The sequence below is a fragment of the Siphateles boraxobius genome, unplaced genomic scaffold (assembly GCF_051911475.1).
Source record: "Siphateles boraxobius isolate OS27281-9 unplaced genomic scaffold, OSU_SipBor_1 125, whole genome shotgun sequence".
NCBI lineage: Eukaryota > Metazoa > Chordata > Actinopteri > Cypriniformes > Leuciscidae > Siphateles > Siphateles boraxobius.
The window spans coordinates 966605-988978 of record NW_027508728.1 but is presented as its reverse complement, the minus strand read 5'-3'; the positions used below and the strand labels follow the sequence as shown (position 1 = coordinate 988978).

The following is a 22374-nucleotide window of genomic DNA, read 5'->3' as shown; positions in this document are numbered from 1 at the left end:
TACACAATAAGTCCATTGTATCAAATTATTAATTTCAATGTAAGTACATAGTACTTAAAGCCACTTAATATAAAGTGGGACCAAAAAGTTCATCAAAGTTGTCTAAGACAAGCACGGGTATTGTGCAAAATTCATGTATAACTTTGATGAAAGGTTTTGATCCACTTCAAATGTTGACTAGTGTAATTCAATTAGTCAGTTTTTATATATAATACTCATATAATTCAGTTCATTTTTTAAATTATTTTATATACACTTTATGCATATTAACATTTCTGATATGATACAACAACAGGCAAAATGTGCATGTCAATGCAATAAACCCACCGTTAAAAATTAAGAATAAATCAAAGACTTTCAAACACCTGGAATGCAACAACCGTAGCTGTTATGATAGAGTACCAAAACATATTTCATCACCACCTAAATTATCTATCTCTCTATAGAAGTTTTAATCAACAGAAATTTCTACTTCAATTGGCGTCGAGTTTAGCCATTTCCTGCACGTAGATGCCGATGCTCTCGCTGTCGAACAGCACGAAGAACACCGTCTTGATGGAGGAGGACATGGTGGTGATGAAGTAGCTGGAGATGGCCTTCAGGATGAGCTGAGCCGCCGTCTGCTTCGGGAACCGGTTTCTACACACAAACCAATGACGGAACAGCTTTCAGGAAACGGTACAGCATTTAGAAATTAGTAATGAAGTAATGAAGGCTATCTCAAATGTGTCCCTTAGAGAACTGAAAATGATCTTTATCCTTTCTCTGAACAAACATCTCTCTATAAAACAATTTGAATTATCTATTATTACTGTTGTTTTAAAAGATACAAGATATATTTATATTTGTCATATGCACAGTAAAACACCATGGTTTTTACCAGACAAAGAAATTCTTATTTTGCAAGTCTCCCTTACACTAAAATATACAATATAAATACGAACAGTGAAAAAAATAGCAAATGTGCATTGTGCAACAATCACGTTATTTCAGGTTTGCATAGTGGGCTCATTTTCTTTAACAATTACTGTGTTAAAGCCACAATAAGATCTTTTGTATGGTGACATACATCCGAGAAAAGTGGATTATGACACACAGGGGTTCAGGAGGCGGATCTGAACCTGAGCTTGGATTGGACGGTAGGAAAGGGGCGGAGCTTAAGCACTGTGTGATTGGAGAAGACCAGCATACATCATCAGAAGGTCCATTTATGACATTCTGTGACAAGTGTGCTAAAAATCTTATAAAGCCTATATAACCCCCGTTATTTTAATACATTTGTGGAGCATATAAATGTTTCATTTTAGGGTTATTATTAATCATACAGTGGTGGACACCCCAAGTAAATATGATAAAAAAAATGTCTGTAAAAAATAAATCTGCATTGTTTATCCTTTTGATATTTCATTAAAAAAAATCGCAAAAATCTAACCTTTCCATTGAAGTAAAAGAATTGAAAGTGGGGGGAAATCACATTATGAAATAAATGCTTTTCTCCAAAACACGCTGGCCATAATTGTTGGCTCCCTGTTATTAAATACTTTTTGCAGCCTCCTTTTGCCAAGAGAACAGCTCTGAGTTTCCTCCTATAATGCCGGATGAGTTTGGAGAACAGCTGACCAGAGATCAGAGATCATTCCTCCATACAGAATCTCTCCACATCCTTCAGATTCCCAGATCCATGTTCACGCTTCTCCTCTTCGGTTCAGCACACTCATCTTCTATAGGGTTCAGTTTAGGGATTGGGACGGTCATGGCAGAAGCTTCATTTTGTGCTCCGTTACTCATTCTATGACCACACTCAAGAAAACTGAATAATTGTGAATTCATATATTAATACTATAGACACCTTAAAGATAATGTGTACCAAAAATCTTTGTAATGTCTTTATATAACATACTTTACTAAACTGAGTCTTTGATGCAGCCATCATCTACTGATGGTGCAAACAAGAGTTAAACTGCTCTGGTCATGTGATATTTTGCACTAACCATGTGAAACAACACTAATTTAATTGAGACCCTTTATTCTCTCCATATTTGCCAGAAAATGCACTGAAACAGCAGTCAATACCATTTTTAAAGCTTAAAAAATTAACTCTATTGTGACCGGAGGCATTAAATGGGTTGATTGAACATTAAGGCAGATTTATGTTGGTGTTCAGGGCTGAAGCTGTACCTGCCGCTGCCGATGGAAGGGAAGGCCACAGATTTGAGCTTCTTCTCATCAGCGAGAGCCAGGCAGTTCTTCACAGTCTTATCCAGCATCTCCTCACACTTATCCGAGCCCCAGCCGGGACTGTTACAGTGGATGACAAACTTTGCAGGAAGACCGAATCCCGAGGTCACGGCGGCTGAGGAGAGCCAAGATTCACAGATCAGTCATACACTCATATCTATACACAGTTACAGCGTTTGATTGCTCTAAATAAAAGAGGGAATTCATCAAATCGTAGCTCTTCATAGCTATAATAACTTAGATTTACTCAACCAGAAATTCATCAAACGTATCCTTCCTTACAGATGATTTCAGATGTTTGAAACTGAGCATGAATGTGTTTATAACTTCAGAAAGTTCATGGTTCAGTGTAATTAATGGTTTATCTACAGCATCTGTGGCATATATGGATGACCTTGTAATTTATCCATTAACCTATTTATTTATTTTGTTTTGGGAATATCTTCTACATGTGAGCCTGTTTGTTGGATAGTTTTCTCTGGATGTGTTGTTCAGCAGGAGTTCAGTGTAAACCGCAGTACCTCCTGCCACCTCCAGAGGGCCGTTCTTCTTGCGCAGCTCCAGAACCGCTTCTCCAAACTCCTTTCCCCCGATCTTCTCCAGAGCATTCCCTGCGAGAGACACGCCACTGTGTGAGTCTCTGACCAGCACTCGTTTAAAGCGACGGCGTGAGTCTCTGACCAGCACTCGTTTAAAGCGACACCGTGAGTCTCTGACCGGCACTCGTTTAAAGCGACGGCGTGAGTCTCTGACCGGCACTCGTTTAAAGCGACGGCGTGAGTCTCTGACCGGCACTCGTTTAAAGCGACGGCGTGAGTCTCTGACCGGCACTCGTTTAAAGCGACGGCGCGAGTCTCTGACCGGCACTCGTTTAAAGCGGCGGCGTTAGTCTCTGACCGGCACTCGTTTAAAGCGACGGCGTGAGTCTCTGACCAGCACTCGTTTAAAGCGACGGCGTGAGTCTCTGACCGGCACTCGTTTAAAGCGACGGCGTGAGTCTCTGACCGGCACTCATTTAAAGCGACGGCGTGAGTCTCTGACCGGCACTCGTTTAAAGCGACGGCGTGAGTCTGTGACCGGCACTCGTTTAAAGCGACGGCGTTAGTCTCTGACTGGCACTCGTTTAAAGCGACGGCGTGCGGCTCTGACCGGCACTCGTTTAAAACGACGGCGTGAGTCTCTGACCGGCACTCGTTTAAAGCCACGGCGTGAGTCTCTGACCGGCACTCGTTTAAAGCGACAGCGTGCGGCTCTGACCGGCACTCGTTTAAAGCGACGGCGTGAGTCTCTGACCGGCACTCGTTTAAAGCGACGGCGTGAGTCTCTGACCGGCACTCGTTTAAAGCGACGGCGTGCGTCTCTGACCGGCACTCGTTTAAAGCGACGGCGTGAGTCTCTGACCGGCACTCGTTTAAAGCGACGGCGTGCGGCTCTGACCGGCACTCGTTTAAAACGACGGCGTGAGTCTCTGACCGGCACTCGTTTAAAGCCACGGCGTGAGTCTCTGACCGGCACTCGTTTAAAGCGACAGCGTGCGGCTCTGACCGGCACTCGTTTAAAGCGACGGCGTGAGTCTCTGACCGGCACTCGTTTAAAGCGACGGCGTGAGTCTCTGACCGGCACTCGTTTAAAGCGACGGCGTGCGTCTCTGACCGGCACTCGTTTAAAGCGACGGCGTGAGGCTCTGACCGGCACTCGTTTAAAGCGACGGCGTGCGGCTCTGACCGGCACTCGTTTAAAGCGACGGCGTGAGTCTCTGACCGGCACTCGTTTAAAGCGACGGCGTGAGTCTCTGACCGGCAATCGTTTAAAGCCACGGCGTGAGTTTCTGACCGGCACTCGTTTAAAGCGACGGCGTGTGTCTCTGACCGGCACTCGTTTAAAGCGACTGCGTTACTCTCTGACCGGCACTCGTTTAAAGCGACGGCGTGCGGCTCTGACCGGCACTCGTTTAAAGCGACGGCGTGAGTCTCTGACCGGCAATCGTTTAAAGCCACGGCGTGAGTCTCTGACCGGCACTCGTTTAAAGCGACGGCGTGTGTCTCTGACCGGCACTCGTTTAAAGCGACGGCGTGCGGCTCTGACCGGCACTCGTTTAAAGCGACGGCGTGCGTCTCTGACCGGCACTCGTTTAAAGCGACGGCGTGCGGCTCTGACCGGCACTCGTTTAAAGCGACGGCGTGCGTCTCTGACCGGCACTCGTTTAAAGCGACGGCGTGCGTCTCTGACCGGCACTCGTTTAAAGCGACGGCGTGTGTCTCTGACCGGCACTCGTTTAAAGCGACGGCGTGTGTCTCTGACCGGCACTCGTTTAAAGCGACGGCGTGCGGCTCTGACCGGCACTCGTTTAAAGCGACGGCGTGAGTCTCTGACCAGCACTCGTTTAAAGCGACGGCGTGTGTCTCTGACCGGCACTCGTTTAAAGCGACGGCGTGTGTCTCTGACCGGCACTCGTTTAAAGCGACGGCGTGAGGCTCTGACCGGCACTCGTTTTAAGCGACGGCGTGCGGCTCTGACCGGCACTCGTTTAAAGCGACGGCGTGAGTCTCTGACCGGCACTCGTTTAAAGCGACGGCGTGAGTCTCTGACCGGCACTCGTTTAAAGCGACGGCGTGAGGCTCTGACCGGCACTCGTTTAAAGCGACGGCGTGAGTCTCTGACCGGCACTCGTTTAAAGCGACGGCGTGAGTCTCTGACCGGCACTCGTGTAAAGCGACGGCGTGTGTCTCTGACCGGCACTCGTTTAAAGCGACGGCGTGAGTCTCTGACCGGCACTCGTTTAAAGCGACGGCGTGTGTCTCTGACCGGCACTCGTTTAAAGCGACGGCGTGTGTCTCTGACCGGCACTCGTTTAAAGCGACGGCGTGAGTCTCTGACCAGCACTCGTTTAAAGCGACGGCGTGAGTCTCTGACCAGCACTCGTTTAAAGCGACGGCGTGTGTCTCTGACCGGCACTCGTTTAAAGCGACGGCGTGTGTCTCTGACCGGCACTCGTTTAAAGCGACGGCGTGAGGCTCTGACCGGCACTCGTTTTAAGCGACGGCGTGCGGCTCTGACCGGCACTCGTTTAAAGCGACGGCGTGAGTCTCTGACCGGCACTCGTTTAAAGCGACGGCGTGAGTCTCTGACCGGCACTCGTTTAAAGCGACGGCGTGAGGCTCTGACCGGCACTCGTTTAAAGTGACGGCGTGCGGCTCTGACCGGCACTCGTTTAAAGCGACGGCGTGAGTCTCTGACCGGCACTCGTTTAAAGCGACGGCGTGAGTCTCTGACCGCACTCGTTTAAAGCGACGGCGTTAGTCTCTGACCGGCACTCGTTTAAAGCGACGGCGTGCGGCTCTGACCGGCACTCGTTTAAAGTGACGGCGTGCGGCTCTGACCGGCACTCGTTTAAAGCGACGGCGTGAGTCTCTGACCGGCACTCGTTTAAAGCGACGGCGTGAGTCTCCGGCCGGCACTCGTTTAAAGCGACGACGTGTGTCTCTGACCGGCACTCCTTTAAAGCGACGGCGTGAGGCTCTGACCGGCACTCGTTTAAAGCGACGGCGTGAGTCTCTGACCGGCACTCGTTTAAAGTGACGGCGTGAGTCTCTGACCGGCACTCGTTTAAAGCGACGGCGTTAGTCTCTGACCGGCACTCGTTTAAAGCGACGGCGTGAGTCTCTGACCGGCACTCGTTTAAAGCGACGGCGTTAGTCTCTGACCAGCACTCGTTTAAAGCGACGGCGTGAGTCTCTGACCGGCACTCGTTTAAAGCGACGGCGTGAGTCTCTGACCGGCACTCGTTTAAAGCGACGGCGTGAGTCTCTGACCGGCACTCGTTTAAAGTGACGGCGTGAGTCTCTGACCGGCACTCGTTTAAAGCGACGGCGTGAGACTCTGACCGGCACTCGTTTAAAGCGACGGCGTGAGTCTCTGACCGGCACTCGTTTAAAGCGACGGCGTGAGTCTCTGACCGGCACTCGTTTAAAGCGACGGCGTGAGTCTCTGACCGGCACTCGTTTAAAGCGACGGCGTGAGTCTCTGACCGGCACTCGTTTAAAGCGACGGCGTGAGTCTCTGACCGGCACTCGTTTAAAGCGACGGCGTGAGTCTCTGACCGGCACTCCTTTAAAGCGACGGCGTGTGTCTCTGACCGGCACTTTTTTAAAGCGACGGCGTGTGTCTCTGACCGGCACTGTTTTAAAGCGACGGCGTGAGACTCTGACCGGCACTCATTTAAAGCGACGGCGTGAGACTCTGACCGGCACTCATTTAAAGCGACGGCGTGAGGCTCTGACCGGCACTCGTTTAAAGCGACGGCGTTAGTCTCTGACCGGCACTCGTTTAAAGCGACGGCGTGAGTCTCTGACCGGCACTCGTTTAAAGCGACGGTGTGAGTCTCTGACCAGCACTCGTTTAAAGCGACGGCGTGAGTCTCTGACCGGCACTCGTTTAAAGCGACGGCGTGAGTTTCTGACCGGCACTCGTTTAAAGCGACTGCGTGAGTTTCTGACCGGCACTCGTTTAAAGCGACGGCGTGCGGCTCTGACCGGCACTTTTTTAAAGCGACGGCGTGAGTTTCTGACCGGCACTCGTTTAAAGCGACTGCGTGAGTTTCTGACCGGCACTCGTTTAAAGCGACTGTGTGAGTTTCTGACCAGCACTCGTTTAATGCGACGGCGTGAGTCTCTGACCGGCACTCGTTTAAAGCGACGGCGTGAGTCTCTGACCGGCACTCGTTTAAAGCGACGGCGTGAGACTCTGACCGGCACTCGTTTAAAGCGACGGCGTGTGTCTCTGACCGGCACTCCTTTAAAGCGACGGCGTGTGTCTCTGACCGGCACTTTTTTAAAGCGACGGCGTGAGACTCTGACCGGCACTCATTTAAAGCGACGGCGTGTGTCTCTGACCGGCACTCGTTTAAAGCGACGGCGTGAGTCTCTGACCGGCACTCGTTTAAAGCGACGGCGTGTGTCTCTGACCGGCACTTTTTTAAAGCGACGGCGTGAGTCTCTGACCGGCACTCGTTTAAAGCGACGGCGTGTGTCTCTGACCGGCACTTTTTTAAAGCGACGGCGTGAGTTTCTGACCGGCACTCGTTTAAAGCGACTGTGTGAGTTTCTGACCAGCACTCGTTTAATGCGACGGCGTGAGTCTCTGACCGGCACTCGTTTAAAGCGACGGCGTGAGTCTCTGACCGGCACTCGCTTAAAGCGACGGCGTGAGACTCTGACCGGCACTCGTTTAAAGCGACGGCGTGTGTCTCTGACCGGCACTCCTTTAAAGCGACGGCGTGTGTCTCTGACCGGCACTTTTTTAAAGCGACGGCGTGAGACTCTGACCGGCACTCATTTAAAGCGACGGCGTGTGTCTCTGACCGGCACTTTTTTAAAGCGACGGCGTGAGACTCTGACCGGCACTCATTTAAAGCGACGGCGTGTGTCTCTGACCGGCACTCGTTTAAAGCGACGGCGTGCGGCTCTGACCGGCACTTTTTTAAAGCGACGGCGTGAGTCTCTGACCGGCACTCGTTTAAAGCGACGGCGTGAGTTTCTGACCGGCACTCGTTTAAAGCGACTGCGTGAGTTTCTGACCAGCACTCGTTTAAAGCGACGGCGTGAGTCTCTGACCGGCACTCGTTTAAAGCGACGGCGTGAGTTTCTGACCGGCACTCGTTTAAAGCGACTGCGTTACTCTCTGACCGGCACTCGTTTAAAGCGACGGCGTGCGGCTCTGACCGGCACTCGTTTAAAGCGACGGCGTGAGTTTCTGACCAGCACTCGTTTAAAGCGACGGCGTGAGTCTCTGACCGGCACTCGTTTAAAGCGACGGCGTGAGTTTCTGACCGGCACTCGTTTAAAGCGACGGCGTGAGTTTCTGACCGGCACTCGTTTAAAGCGACGGCGTGCGGCTCTGACCGGCACTCGTTTAAAGCGACGGCGTGCGGCTCTGACCGGCACTCGTTTAAAGCGACTGCGTTACTCTCTGACCGGAACTCGTTTAGTTGAAACGCCCAAGTAATTACTATACAAATGTCCCATCAGTAACGAGTTGTTTTGGCTCGAGTGACGCCAGCTTTAGACACATGAAGAGTTAAAGTTAAACTCAAAAATACCCATTCTGTCTTCATTTACTCACTCTCATGTCACTCCAAACCTTTATGCTTGATTTATGTGGAACACAGATGTTTTTCATACACAAATATGAATGTGGACCGACACTGTGACGCTCCAAACAAAAGTTGTCCACTCGACTGTATATTCTGCAAGACTTTTGAAGACAGTGATGCTTTATGTGACGAACACACATTTACGTCATTATTCACTGAGAATCTTTCCTTCTGTTGTAGCTCTAAATCTCATTCACGCTTATGTCCAATTCAAAACATTCAAATGTGTGAATGTTTTCAAAACCAATGATATTTGACAGTCCTGCTGTGACGTGCCTCGAGGAGCTTTATTTGAGTTTATGCGAGTGTTTCAGGAAAATAAGTTTCTTCTTCTCTATTCTACATCATAAAAACATCATATGGGTTTGTGACGAGATGCAGGTGAGTAAATGATGAGAGAATGGTGAACATGCTTCTTCTTCTGATCCCTTACCCAGCAAACGTTCTCTCAAGGTTATGAACAAACGTTCTTCCAGTAACGGTAATAGAACATTTGTTCAGAGCTTTATGGTGTCCAATAATGTTCTCAAAATATCAGCACAAAAATATTATTTTACCTGGAACATTTTGGTTTGACTAAATAATTTTATTTTTTTTACATTCTTTACAAATGTTCAGAAAACATTCAGAAACGTTTTCAATAAAACATGATTATTAATATTAAAAAGTTGGGTTACATATAAAACTGGATAGAGTTTTTTGGGAACAGGAATCAGTGAAGGGAAAAGAAGTATATGAAAAAAGAGAATTCAAAGTTTAGACACAAAAAGCAAGATGACAGAACAATATTAACATGAAATAATTGCCACAGCAATCCAAATAGAAAGTAAAGCATTACCCAAAAGTACTCAACCACAGCCGTGAAACTCCAGCACTACATCCATTAAATCAGGCCAGATCCAAGCATGAACACAGTGTGCTGTTTTAGACACCTTCTGTATTCATTGTGTCACTGAGCAAATATTGTTATTAGAAAGTGCTTTAGTATTTTTGTGCGGTCCTGGTGTCAGAGCTGTGGTTTTGACTGCGGATCTGCTACGGGAGACAGGCTCCTTTACCTACTTCACCACCCATGTAGAAGGTGGAGTTGGTCGGGTGAACAACGGCTTCACTTTCGATGGTGGCAATATCAGCTTGCACAACTTGCAGCTAAAAACAACAGGCAAACAAATACAGTGAGAGACAAATGCAGTGTACAATGTGGTGAAACCATGATGAGGAGACAAAAACTGCCCGGAATATAGAAGAGAAAAGTAGAAAGGGAGACACTGCCATCTATTGAGAAGCACACACACACACACACACACTGACTGAATCCTGAAACATCTGACACATGGCTCGATCTACAGCGTTTGAAAGAAGACTGGGGGGGGGGGGGGCGGTCAGGTCAGTGATAGAGATCGAGCTGCAGAGATCATGCACCAGGGTTGAAGAGTAAAGCAGAACGGTTAACAACAGCTGGCCGTACTCTACAAACTGAGCTCAGAAAAACACAACCTCAATGCAGCTCGCAGGAAAGATGATGCAAGAAGAAACTTGAAGGATGATGACATCACTGTTTTCTCCAGAGCCGCTTTTAGCCGATTCAACTTTGTTTCATAATTTTGCAATATTGACACTGAATTGATCAGAATAATAACTCTATTATCTTCAGTAGAGCTGCTGTACAGCTGAATTTAACTTGTTTCAAAATTGATGAACTTTACACTTTTACTTTTATTGAACTGAACTGAATGACTACTGTTTTTTAGAACTGCTTTACAGAATAATTTGTTTTGTATTTGATGAAGTTTGCATCGATTCTGTTATTTTCCTATTTATCACTGTGAAGCTGCTTTGAAATAATCTGTACTGTATGGCACTGTAGAAATAAAGCTGACTGGACTTTTGCTGTATCCAACTGTGTTTTGCTGAACCATAAGAGGGAAAACTAAATATCACATAGGCCGTTTTCCTGTTAATTCAGAGGTTTACAAATCTGCCTAAATTAAAGTTACCAAAACATGTCTAAATACTTCCATTTGTGTGATATATTTCTTAAGCTCCTTTCACACAGCGTGTTGATCCCGGGAAATTGCCAGAACACCTTCTGTGTGAACGCAAACATGACCCGGGATTGATGCTGGGTTGGGGACCTAGTAACATTGCCGGGATCAGACCCGGAACGCGCGCTGTGTGAACAAAAGCCATAACTAATGCCGTGTCGTAATGATGACGCTGAAGTGAGGTGAAAGCAGTGAAACGGTACGTAATGCGCTAGTTTATGATCGAATCACAGAAAAAAATGCTCAAGCGTGGTTTCCCGAGAGAGAAATCGCAGCTCATAAGCAAACTATAGACGCCGCTGAGACATTACATGTCCCATCGATGTCACGTGTCTTTATGGGATTTTTACGGGTTGTGTGTGAACGCACTCTCTGATTCCGGAAAATCACTGGCAGTGTGAATGAACCAAAGTCAAACGAACCCGGGTCAAATCCCGGGTCACTTTATCCGTGTATTTTCCGGAATCTCTGTGTGAAAGGGGCTTTAGAAACATACAAAAACATAAAATTTAACATTTGTGGAATTAAACTAGTGTATATATGTTAATATAATTGTCACTCCCGAACTCAGTTTTAGTTTCAATTAAGCTTAAAAAAAAGTAAAAACATCCACACTTTTAGATCCTTAGACAGGCCAACAGAGATGTGACTGCATTTCCCTGATTCTTTTCAATAATAAATAAATCTGGGTATCATCAGCATAACAATGAAAGGATATCCCGTTGCTCTAAAGTACACTACCTAACGGAAGCAGACACAAGGAAAACCGTACAGGAGCCAGTACAGACCCCTGGGGAACGCCAGTCAAAACGGGCTGATTCAACGCAGATGAGAACTCGAAACAGCGAAATTTAGAAACCAGTTTAAAGCACTTCCATCGACACCTGAAAACTGCTGAAGGCATTTCTGGCAGGAGTCCTGTAGTGAGATCAGTGCTTCAGTGAGTGTGACGTCTCCCAGCCGCAGTCCGAGCGAGGTGACCAGGATCTGGAGCAGATTCACGGCGTCCAGCCGCTCTCCTGGGCAGACGACGCACACTACACACTCCTGTGTGAGCACTGGGATGTCCCCTTTCCAGTGTTCTGCTGGTTCCCCGCCAGCTATCTTTACTTCACAGGAACCTGCCGCTGTTCCCCTGCCCTGGCCTTTATCCAGTGGTGCAGATGCACGTGGAGAGAGCAAGAGCTCATCCTAGGCTAGACCAGCTGTGCTCAAGCTACAACTTAGCCTAGTTTTGACATTAATAAGCATTAAGTTTCAACTTACGCACTACTAAATATTTTTGCCCTGCAAAATGGCAATGATTCGCCTGTGTCTATTAAAGCTTTGACAAAACCGAACACTCAGATCTACGTTGGCGCTGCCGCTGAGTTATCATGTATGGATATGAAACAGCTTTTCAACCCCACAGTATCGTTGTTTCTCTGTTACAAATATTCTTATTATCACAGTACTGTGATAAAAGTTTATAGTTCAGATATAATCACTGATGTCTACGGAAGTGATTAAAATAAAGAAAAATCACCCTTTGAAAGTAACTTGGGGCTTTAAATAACGATTATATCAATTACATCGTTACACCAGTAGGTGGCGACACATGACTGTTAAAAATGTATTTGTCATTGAATCATTCATTCAAATGAAAAATGTTCTTTTTTAGAAATAATTCAGATTAAACATTTTAAATAGACTGCACTTCAGCAATTAACAATTTTGTCAGAACCTTTAGTAAATTATGTAATTTATCTTAGTTGTCTGTTCAGAATCCTGGGAGAATTGTAATCTCTGTTTGATAAAATTGTGATTATCAATTTATCCAGAATCGTGCAGCTCTAGAATCAATATTTATTGATGCATTTTAATTTCAAATACAGTTTCGAATGATATTTAAACATAAAAATACCTATTGTGTTAAGTACAGTCGTATTTTGATGGAAACTTTTTTTTTACCGCTAGTTATGTGAGGCAAAAGAAGTTAGAGTAAAGGATAAACTGAAATTCATGCATTTGAACACAACTTTTGCTCGCGTATGTGAAGGCTTCTATTGGATCATTGAAGGTAGATTACTTTATGGAGAGTTAATGACCCACTAACTGCAACCGATAGAGTTAGTTACAAACTAGCTAGTCGTGACTACACCTCTAGTGTGGACTTTACGTTCCAGTTAAAGAAAGATATAATAATTGGCTGGTGCGGTCCTACCCTGCCTCTTAAGGTACCGGCGCACGAGCTGCCACACGGGTTCTGGTGAAGGAAGAGATCACTAGAACCGGGAGAGAGAGATCACTCCGGACCAATGGGTCCTAGTTTTCCTACTGTGTCTAATTAGTCATTATTTTCACCTGTTCTGTCAATCATCTTGTTAGTTCTCCTGATTATTAAACCCTGTGTTCTCTGTCTGTTCTCGTCAATGTTTGTGTTAATGTCAATGCTGTTTCTCCTGAATATCTCCTGCATGTTCATATTGAAGGTTATTCTGTGTATTCATTGTCTTTGTGAGCTTTGATACCACGTTACGTGACAGTAGGTTAATTTTAAATTAAATTTACGAATATCAATGTTAAAGCGTATATATTAAAAAAATGACAGTTAATTGCTTCTATTCATCTAGTTTGCCAAGCAATTGTACAGAACCTTAAAATGTAATGGTATTTAATTATTTGTAGATTACATTTAATAAATTACACTTTCATGAAAAAATGTGACATTGGTATGCTTGAGTTTCGACTAGCACGTGTCGCCAGCGCGGTGTTTAGAGCGTTTTGAAACAGGGAATACTTTTACGAAGCAATTGGTGCAACTGATTCAGAGCTTCTTTTCTCCCATCACTAGTAGACAAACCCTCCCATATACAGGCACTACATAATATTTGTTAATATTATTATTATTGGGTCAGAAAGCATTGAGGGGCCCTTCAAACTGAGGGTCAATTGAGAGCGTGTGGTTACAGGGTTGTATGACAATTGCAATTTTGTACAATTACAGTCAGTTAATAGAATTGGACAGCAATGTGTGCATTATCTTTAGAAAGTGCCCTTTATCACCTGCCCCTACTTTCCTGTATCTGTGCACTACACTGTCCTATAAATATAAAGGCAAACAGTCCACCTCCCTAAACAGGGTCTGATAACAGGACAACAACAGCAGCATCTACTCAGTAACATGCAAAATTCACTTCATTGTGATAATGGAAAAATAAGGGAACTTTCTTTTTAAAAAAGAGCGTCTCTGGAGTAAAAATGCACGTGCAAGAATGAACATCTCATACAGTGTGTGTAAAATGCAGCGTTTCAACTTTCTGGATTATTCATGCATTAATGCAATAAATCTGTAGCTTGTAGGTGTGAATCGATTCAAGATTCAGAATGAAATTCGATTTAATCAATTAATGTTTTGATTCTGTGTTTTTATGAATGCATTTCATATGAATGCATGTTAATGCGTACGTCAAAACAAATAACTCATTTCAATTCACATTTCAAGATCGATGTATGCGAGGAAACAAGTGAATAATTGCACCCCTAATATAGAGATGTTTCATAAATCAGGATTTGGATTTTAGCAGCTAGTCTCAGCAGAACAACAGGAGGAGAAAACAAATAATTTTGAGGAAAAGAGCATCTGAACAGTTACTATAGCAGTCAGTCACTGTCCTGAGGAGTTAACCCCAGTTACACACACCTGATCCAGCTAATCAAGGCTTACTAGCCAAACTAGACGCTGGAGCTGAACTCTGAGTTTGGACACCACTGTACTACAGTAAGAGAAGAGTTTAATAAAGGGTTTTGTACCTTCTGTCCGAGGAATAAACTTTTGGAAGAGAGGACAGTGAATCCATCAGCCGGTGCGCCGTCCGCATCAGCAGTCCGTCTCTGTCACAACAACAGCAAACTTGTGCTGCTGAATATACATAATCATACTGTACTTCCCTAAATCATTAGTTCAACGCAGAATAAACATTTTCCTGATAATTTACAATCGGCCATTTTCTAAAACAAATAAAAATGTATATACTTTTTAAGCACAAATGCCCGTCTTGGAAAGGTCCCGCGTGACTTGGGTGGAAGAACTGACCAAGTGTTTACTAAGCGAATGTGCAAAGACTAAGGGGCTGTTCACATGACACCTTTTTCAACTAAAAGCGAAAAACTTTTTATGAATTTTGGCTGCTCATTTACACAACAACGATGTTTTGGGTACCTGAAAATGCAAACTTTTGAAAACGGTCTCTGTGTAAACAACAGAAAAATGAATCTCTGAAGATGATGACATCATGCACATGCGTATTACATGTTCAGTCTATAGCGTTTCATCGTCATCTAATGGCCTGGCAGCAGAATACAGGGTTTTTAGTCGTTTTCACCAGTACGTGTGAATGAGGATCATTTTTGACAATGTTTTCGCATGTACGCGGAAAACTCAAAGGAAAACTTATCTTCTCTAAGTCAAACGCCATTTAAAAAAAAGCTCGTTTTTTGCTCTACTCTTCCTTTTTGTACCGGAACACACACGTGTGACCTTTCAACGTGATTACGTAATGTGTGGCGCATCACAGCCACTTTTTTTTTTAAAATAGCCGCTGGTTTGTCTAAGACTCTTATTCCTCGGCGAGACTTTCAAAGCAGCCAATAATAAGATGAGCAGAGAGTCGTCTGATGTCTCTGATACTGAATGGCTTCGCTAATGCTGAATGTAAGGATATTAAACAGCTTTTGCATCCGGTCCACGAGTTAATGATGAAAGTGCACTTCGGGTTATAATGCTCATCATTTGATCATCATCGGCTGGCATGATCACTAGAAAGTGGACACAAACATTCCTTTTACACACGTTCAGTAACCAGGCAAACTGGATCTGCATCGAGCCTAGTTTACAGATAAAGGAAACAAGCTGGCATGGGAATGAATGACAGTGCTGATTTCGCCTGCTTAAACTAGTTAGTGGGTGGTTAGTGAATAAATGGATTGGCCAGTGTTCAGTGAGTACCTTTACTCGTGTGGACTTTTTGGTGGCCAGTTTCTTGACAACTGCTTTTTTGACAGTCTTGGTCTTGTTCTCAGTTGGCGGAGGAGTGATGACGGCCTCCAGCTTTCCTCTGGAGCTCCTCTTCTTGGACAGCAGCTCTGGGTGGATGTTGGGTAAGACTCCGCCGGCAGCGACGGTCACACCCTTCAGCAGCTGCACAGACACATCCAAAACACATCCTTTTAGGACTTTATTCCACCGGCCCGTCGGGAAAGTGGTCAAAATGGTACTTACCTTGCCGGTGCCAATAATTAAATAAATGAGTTATTGTTTGCTCAGTTCACATTATATTACAGCATATGTTTTACCATGGAGTGTGAAACAGGCTTGTGTTTTTGCATGTTTGTCGTTGTCTGATCTGACCATTCAAGTGCCACTGGTGCCCAAAAGAAGCCGTCTAGAATAGATGTGATATAATCTACCTGATGGAGCTCCTCGTCGTTGGCGATGGCCAGTAAGATGTGTCTGGGCGTCACACGGCCCTTCTTGTTGTCTCTGGCTGCATTTCCCGCCAGCTCCAGGATTTCAGCTGAAAGAACAATGCAGAAAGAGCTTCACTGTGGGAAATACTCTGGCACTGTGTTTCCCACAATGCACTTTGATCCACGAGACCCAGAACGTTCTGTACAAGCCTGTGTTTGAAATAATAATTAATTGCGTGAAGTAGGGCAGCTACTTTGTGTTAATTTATATTTCCTGTTGCTGTTCAGGCTCTTTTACTGTATATGACAGTGTAAACAGATCAATACCCCTTTTATTTAAAGGCTTAATTCATGTCCCGTAGACCGTTACATTACGATCGCGAGCAGTCTCAATAATATCAGAAATGTGATGTCCCGGTGTGTGTCTGCGGTTTGAACGAGTGTTCTCACCGATACGCCTGCTGTGATTCGTGGAGTTTTGATGTGTTTTATACACTCAATATTGTTTCTTATTCGGATGTGGTGAACCTAAAACATCTTCTCGCGCCCCTGCGCAAAGCAATCATTTTCTATATCTATTATATATAGTCTGGATAAATTAGGTCAGGCGGAACTGGGAACACTTTCTATAACAACTGCCGTTGGAGTGTGTGAGGGAAGAGACCGCTCGTGGCAGACTTGAAAACACACTGGAGGGTGTTTTGAAACACTCCAGCTCTCGTGAGCCTTCCGTTCCTGCCCGATCTACACAACGAGATCGAAAAGGCATGGAAGAACCCATAGTCAGCGCGCATTCATTAACATCAGCGCACAAAATACGCTTATGTTGAGGGGATGCGCCAACACGGGTATGTGTCTGTGGCGAGGGACGGCCGAGGGACGTGAGAGAACGGCGCGAGGCCGGTGGTGCGATTGCTAATGAGCAACACCTGAGTAGCACACCGGTCTCGCATCTCTCACGGAGGAGCGGAAGCATAGGAGATCGCCCAGCTGGTGGGGGACCAGATGGCTGCGCGTTGTGGGAACCGGACCAAGTTTTTGTTTTTTTTCTTCTCCTCTCTCCCCTTTCTCGATCTGTCGCTCCTCATGCTTCCGTCTCCGTTTCCCTCGGCTTGTCGGTCCATACCCCCCAGGGATCCCCGCCGCCGGGGTGGAGTAGGCACAGGCTCGTGGGTGCCCCCCCGGCCTGTGAGGGGCGATGGGGGTATGTGGCGAACAGGACGGCCGAGGGACGTGAGAGAACGGCGTGAGGCCGGTGGTGCGATTGCTAATGAGCAGCACCTGTGAAGCACACCGGTCTTGCATCTCTCACGGAGGAGCGGAAGCATAATGGAGGAGCGACGACGTTGATGATCGAGAGAGGAACAGGCCTGTATTTTAGATGTGTGTTTGTATTTGTATTTTATTTTAGCCAGCAGTCGTCCATGAGGGGCTGCTGGCAGTTTTATTTATTTTCGGAAGCCAGCAGTCGTCCGCGAGGGGCTGCTGGCGGTATTTTGATTTGTTTATTTTAAATAAAGTTTATTTTGATTGTTCGCCGGTTCCCGCCTCCTTCTTCCCTGAACATTGCTACAGTGTCGATGCCACAATTGACTCTTATGTTAGAGTCGGCAGGCTTATGTAGTGGGTAGTGCCAATCTGTAGTAGTGAACAGGTTGGCTTTATTATATGGAACATTCTCTAGTGAGGCCGCCTTTCGTCTGAGCATCAAACAGATATTTTGTGTGAGATGGCTTCCTCCCTAGCGGGAGTTATTCTACTGAGGCCACCGCTCTGTCAAGCTCCAGATAAACTAGAGTCAAGCATTTGGCCCTCGTCGGGCCACCTGGATAGCCACCTTATACTAGAGCAGCAGGTCTCCTCTCACTTTGAGAGTCGTTTTGAGATTATAGCTCTGAACTTCAGTCATATAATATTCGTTCCTCGATATCTGGCTTAGGCTTAGTAACTAGGAAAATGGTGGCGGACTGCTAAGCATTCTCGCCTTGAGCCTCTCAGTAACTAAGTGTAGGTTCCTTAAGAGCTATAGGCCATCAGGAGATTTTATTCCTGTAAATCTAGTTTTTCCTAGTACTGGCCTCCTCTTACTAAAAGTGTCGTCTAGCCAAGGCCCGCCTTTTGCATTAGGTTTAAAAATGCTAGTGGTGTTACAGGGTAGATAGCAGGCTATCTTTAAAAAGCCTCCCATGTAGATATCTCATGGACGTTGTCAGGCCTTTTTCTCTAGAAAGTAAGAAGCAGTGCTCAGGCCTCCGCCCTTTAGAGCAGAGTATTGTAGATAGTTTATCCAGCTAGATCTTAAAATTGAAATAGGATTTTTTCAGCTGAGCCCTTTGAATAAAAGCACTAAAGTCATAAGGTTGAATGTTGTCGGCCACTTACTGTGACCTCCATTTACCAAGATAGTAGGCCTTGATCCTAACACATTCCTCAGGGTCATGTTGATAGTGCTACCCTTGTTAGGGTCATTATTTAGAATACTTTGCTACCCATAGCTTGTATGATATCACTCTTTCACCACCCAGGCTCAGGTTGAGACAGATTAGTTGCTCCCTCCACTTTGGGATGGTTGAGTATGCTCCCTTAGAGCCAAAGCACTGCGTGGGCTGACGCCCGTGACTTTCGAAGCTGTAGGCCGTACAGTAGGCCTCCCCGATAGTCCGGTAGCGTAAGATTGTACTTCCCTTGATTTAAAGGGTCGATAGCACTTCTGCTGAGTACACTGCCTGTTGGCAATGTAAACCTTAGAGCTGAAGGCGCTCCCCTTAATAGGGTCCCTTTCAGCGTGCCCAGCCTCCACAGGACCCTGAAGCACTGTGCAGATCCAGGATCGAGTAGAGTTACTCCCCTCGTTTGCAAGGGTTAGAAGTGCTATGCTGAGTTCTACTCTCCAGGATGACCGTCTCTATGATCCGGTTTATGAGCGATTACTGCCACTATCTGCAGTCATCCTTATCGGATGCCTCCACAAGTGAGGCGAAATATGTTACAGACTCTGTTTAGGAGACAGACGGGTTGTTGGCAAGACTACGTCAGTAAATTAGACCAGTTCAGCCTCCCTGGTGGCATGTGGGGTTGACTTCATGTCCCCCTGAGAAAGTGACTGGACGGGACTCCTTTTGGACCCCCTTCCATGGAAGCTACTGGTTCCAAGCCTTTGAGGCTTATATCTTGGGCAGTGGCCGTAGGGAATACTGTCACTGATAACCTGTATGTGACCAGAAGGGGGAGTGTTTTGGCATTTCAGTGAAACCATCTTTGATGTTTTTGTCACAGCCATAATTTGGCATGCACTCCCCTCAGCATGGTGGCGTTGGTATATCGTTTCCCAAAGCATCTTATCGACACAGTGCGAGTTCCCTTTTGAAAGGATGCCTCGGGGATGCCCGCTGAACAGTCCCTTCAGACGATAAGTTGTTGACATGTTCTCCAGGCTCCCCTTGTATATATTGTTTATATATATAAATAAACAAGGTCACAGTCATAACCTGAGATGTTTTCTCCAGAGCGGCTATATATATAAATTAACTAAATTAAAAACTTTTTTATAACAAAAATGAACCATCACTGAACTTAAGCTGGACTGTGACGCTATTTTCTTCTAGAAACAAAATGTGTTGCATTATTTTCCTGTTATCTCTGTAAAGCTGCTTTGAAATAATCTGAATTGTAAAAAGCGCTGTACAAATAAAGGTGACTTGACTATGTTAGATCTGTGTATTAAAGTGACAGCAGCGTAATATACAGAACCTACTGCTATACAGTATATGCTGTTAATATGAATCAAACAACAAAAGAAAAACAGAAAACCCCTCACTGCTCTTGACTGAATAACTTTAGTAGCTTTAATATGAATACCTTTCTTACTTGAACGACTGTTAAACTTACTCTGCTGTTAAACGCTCTGGTGAGGAGATGAACATGGCGGACTGTGTACAGCTCACTGAGGGCGGGGTCTATGCGAATAGGGCGGAGTCTGTCAGCAGTTATGGGCGGGATCTATGCTAATAGGGCGGGGTCTGTCAGCAGTCATGGGTGGGGCCTAAGCATATGTGACGTCACAAAAGCTACAATCTGCAAACAGCTTATACTGAGACACTGTTTATGATTTATGGGGATTTAAAAAGAGGAGTGGGTGGATTTTTACTGTTACTGGAAGAACGTTTGTTTATAACTTTGAGAGAACCTTTCTTAGAACGTTCACTGTTCGCAGGGATAGTGGAGCATACAAAATGTTCTCTGTAGTTTCTGATGATCACAAATAAAATGTATTACCTAACCCTACAGAGAACACTGTCCATTGTGTCTCACTTTAGGACTTCTAATGAAGTGCACTGACAGGAGGATGAGAATACACTGATGAGAATAAGAGACTCGTCCTACCGGTCAGGTATTCCAGCACCGCAGCCATGTAAACCGGAGCTCCGACACCAATCCTGTATTTGGGAAGCCCCTTCTTGATGTAGCGCAGCATCCGGCCGACGGGGAAGATCACTCCAGCCCTGGCGGAGCGCGACGACCTGCTGAGCTTCTTCTTCCCAGCCCGGCTGGACATGATGCTGAAAATAACAGAATCAATGATGCAAACTATCAGACAAATTCAAATTCTGCTATAAAAAAGCCAATAGTATATTTTGTTCATTTTGCATTATAACCACCAAAGTGTGCTGGAACTGAATATTGATTCAAGAACAAAACAAGCCTTCAAAAATCTGTTTGTGCAAATAAAAAAAGTAATGTGCTAATCTAATTATAATTATTTAAAGGGAGGGTTCACACAGAAATGAAAATTCTGTCATCATTGACAAAGGAAGATATTTTGAAGAATTGTTGGTAACAGTTGAACACACCCATTGACTTCCATATGAAAAAATAAATAGTCAATGGTGATCAAAAATCTGTTTGGTTACCCATATTCTTCAAAATATCTTCCTCTGTGTTCAGCAGAAGAAAAATATTCATTCAGGTTTGGGACAACTTGAGAGTGAGTAAATAATAACAACATAATTTTCATTTTTGGGTGAACTGTCCCTTTAAGATTCAAACAATAATAGATTAGAAGCTATGACATATATATTTGTATTCTGTATTGAAAAGCTGAATAAATGTGGGAGTTTTTACATAAGAACAACTATAGGGAGTTTGATACAATACAGAATTAACATTAAGATATTTATAAGCATCGGGTTTCGTTTAAAAATAGAACTGACGACACTGTAAATGAACGCGCTGTTTTGAGTTTACGTGATCAGATTAGAAATAGAATCACTGTGCCTGTGTTTACATCATAACGCGAGTCTCATTCTGCGACACATAAAGGTAAAGCGATGTTTTGGTTTGTTCCAATGATTATAAACTGGAACTTCCTGAGTCGCGGCCGCGGAACTGCGTCCGTCCGTCAGTGAGCGAGCAGCGCGCGACAGTCTCCTGAAAGTGTGTTAAAGCAGCACATGCACTGATGACACTTGATGTCTTACAGTAGAGAGTGTGTCCGAGTTCAGTCCACTACAGCGACACCAGCTCAAATAGCATCCGACACACACAATCCACAGCGCGATCCACACACAGCCGATCAGCAGAGAGCGCGCGCAAGAGACGAGCACGCGCCTGACCGATCGCCCAGCGGCGCGCGTCCACAAGTCAAATGACATCTGCTATAAAAGTGTTGCGTAAAACAGTTGATAAATATGCGTCACATTTCCATTTGATACATGCGTTACGTTTGATTATCGCTGTATTTTCTGTAGTCGCTGTATTTGCTCCGTTTAGGCTTAATTTTTCGAAAGCACAACATTCCCAGGGATGATTACTGACGGGGCCTATGGGGCCAGTGCCCAGGGGCCCTTCACTACCAGAAGCCCGGGGGGGCTTGGGGTTTAAGGCCGCGCAATACAGTTTGGTTCAGAAAACCCAATAACAATTAAAACAAATGTTTATTAATGCTGTAATATATGTGTCCCATAGCCTACACTGGGCCTCTTAAACAAGGCTCTTGGACTATGAGGAATCCCTGGAACTTAATGTTGGGCCATATGTGAATATGAAGGCGCCAAAAACCATGAACTATCGTCCCATCCTGTTTAAAATTATATTTATTAGAACCAATCTTTGAGTTTATTTTTTGTGTGAAGGTATTGGAAAAATAACTATTTATTATTAGCCTACAGCAAAACCCATTTTCCCTAATTTTTAAACATTGCCTAATTTTTTATATGCATTATTTTTTGTTGCCTAATTATAAATGATCCAACAAAATGGGCCCAGAGAGAACAATAGAGTATGTTGTAGCCTATTTAAAATTTGAACTGTAGAAACGTACACTCTTCACTCTACAGTTGTTTGAACGACTGTAAAAGATGCAGTTAAGCAGAGTGTACACTGGAAATTACAGATTTTCTTTTTTTTTTTGTCAAAACCAAATGTCAGCATCCAGCACTCGAAACGACTGTTCCAATCAGATTGTAATACCTATTACCACTAGACTAGTGACAT

The 22374-nt window shown here is 45.0% G+C and overlaps 1 protein-coding gene across 2 annotated transcripts; it reads right to left on the bottom strand.

The window, feature by feature from the left end:
* Positions 1-228: 228 nt before the first annotated feature.
* On the bottom strand, positions 229-21502 carry macroh2a1 (macroH2A.1 histone). Of its 2 annotated transcripts, none has more exons than XM_077224944.1 (9): positions 21360-21502; positions 20266-20441; positions 15883-15989; positions 15422-15613; positions 14227-14307; positions 9448-9538; positions 2760-2849; positions 2179-2353; positions 229-639 (listed from the first exon to the last, which is right to left on the bottom strand). In XM_077224944.1, the coding sequence occupies exons 2-9, from the start codon at positions 20435-20437 to the stop codon at positions 474-476; spliced, it is 1074 nt and encodes a 357-aa protein (XP_077081059.1). In that variant the 5' UTR covers positions 20438-20441; positions 21360-21502; the 3' UTR covers positions 229-473. The 2 variants fall into 2 exon arrangements, with proteins under 2 accessions (XP_077081059.1, XP_077081051.1); XM_077224936.1 differs by lacking the exon at positions 21360-21502 and adding an exon at positions 21167-21280.
* Between the last annotated feature and the right edge of the window lie 872 nt (positions 21503-22374).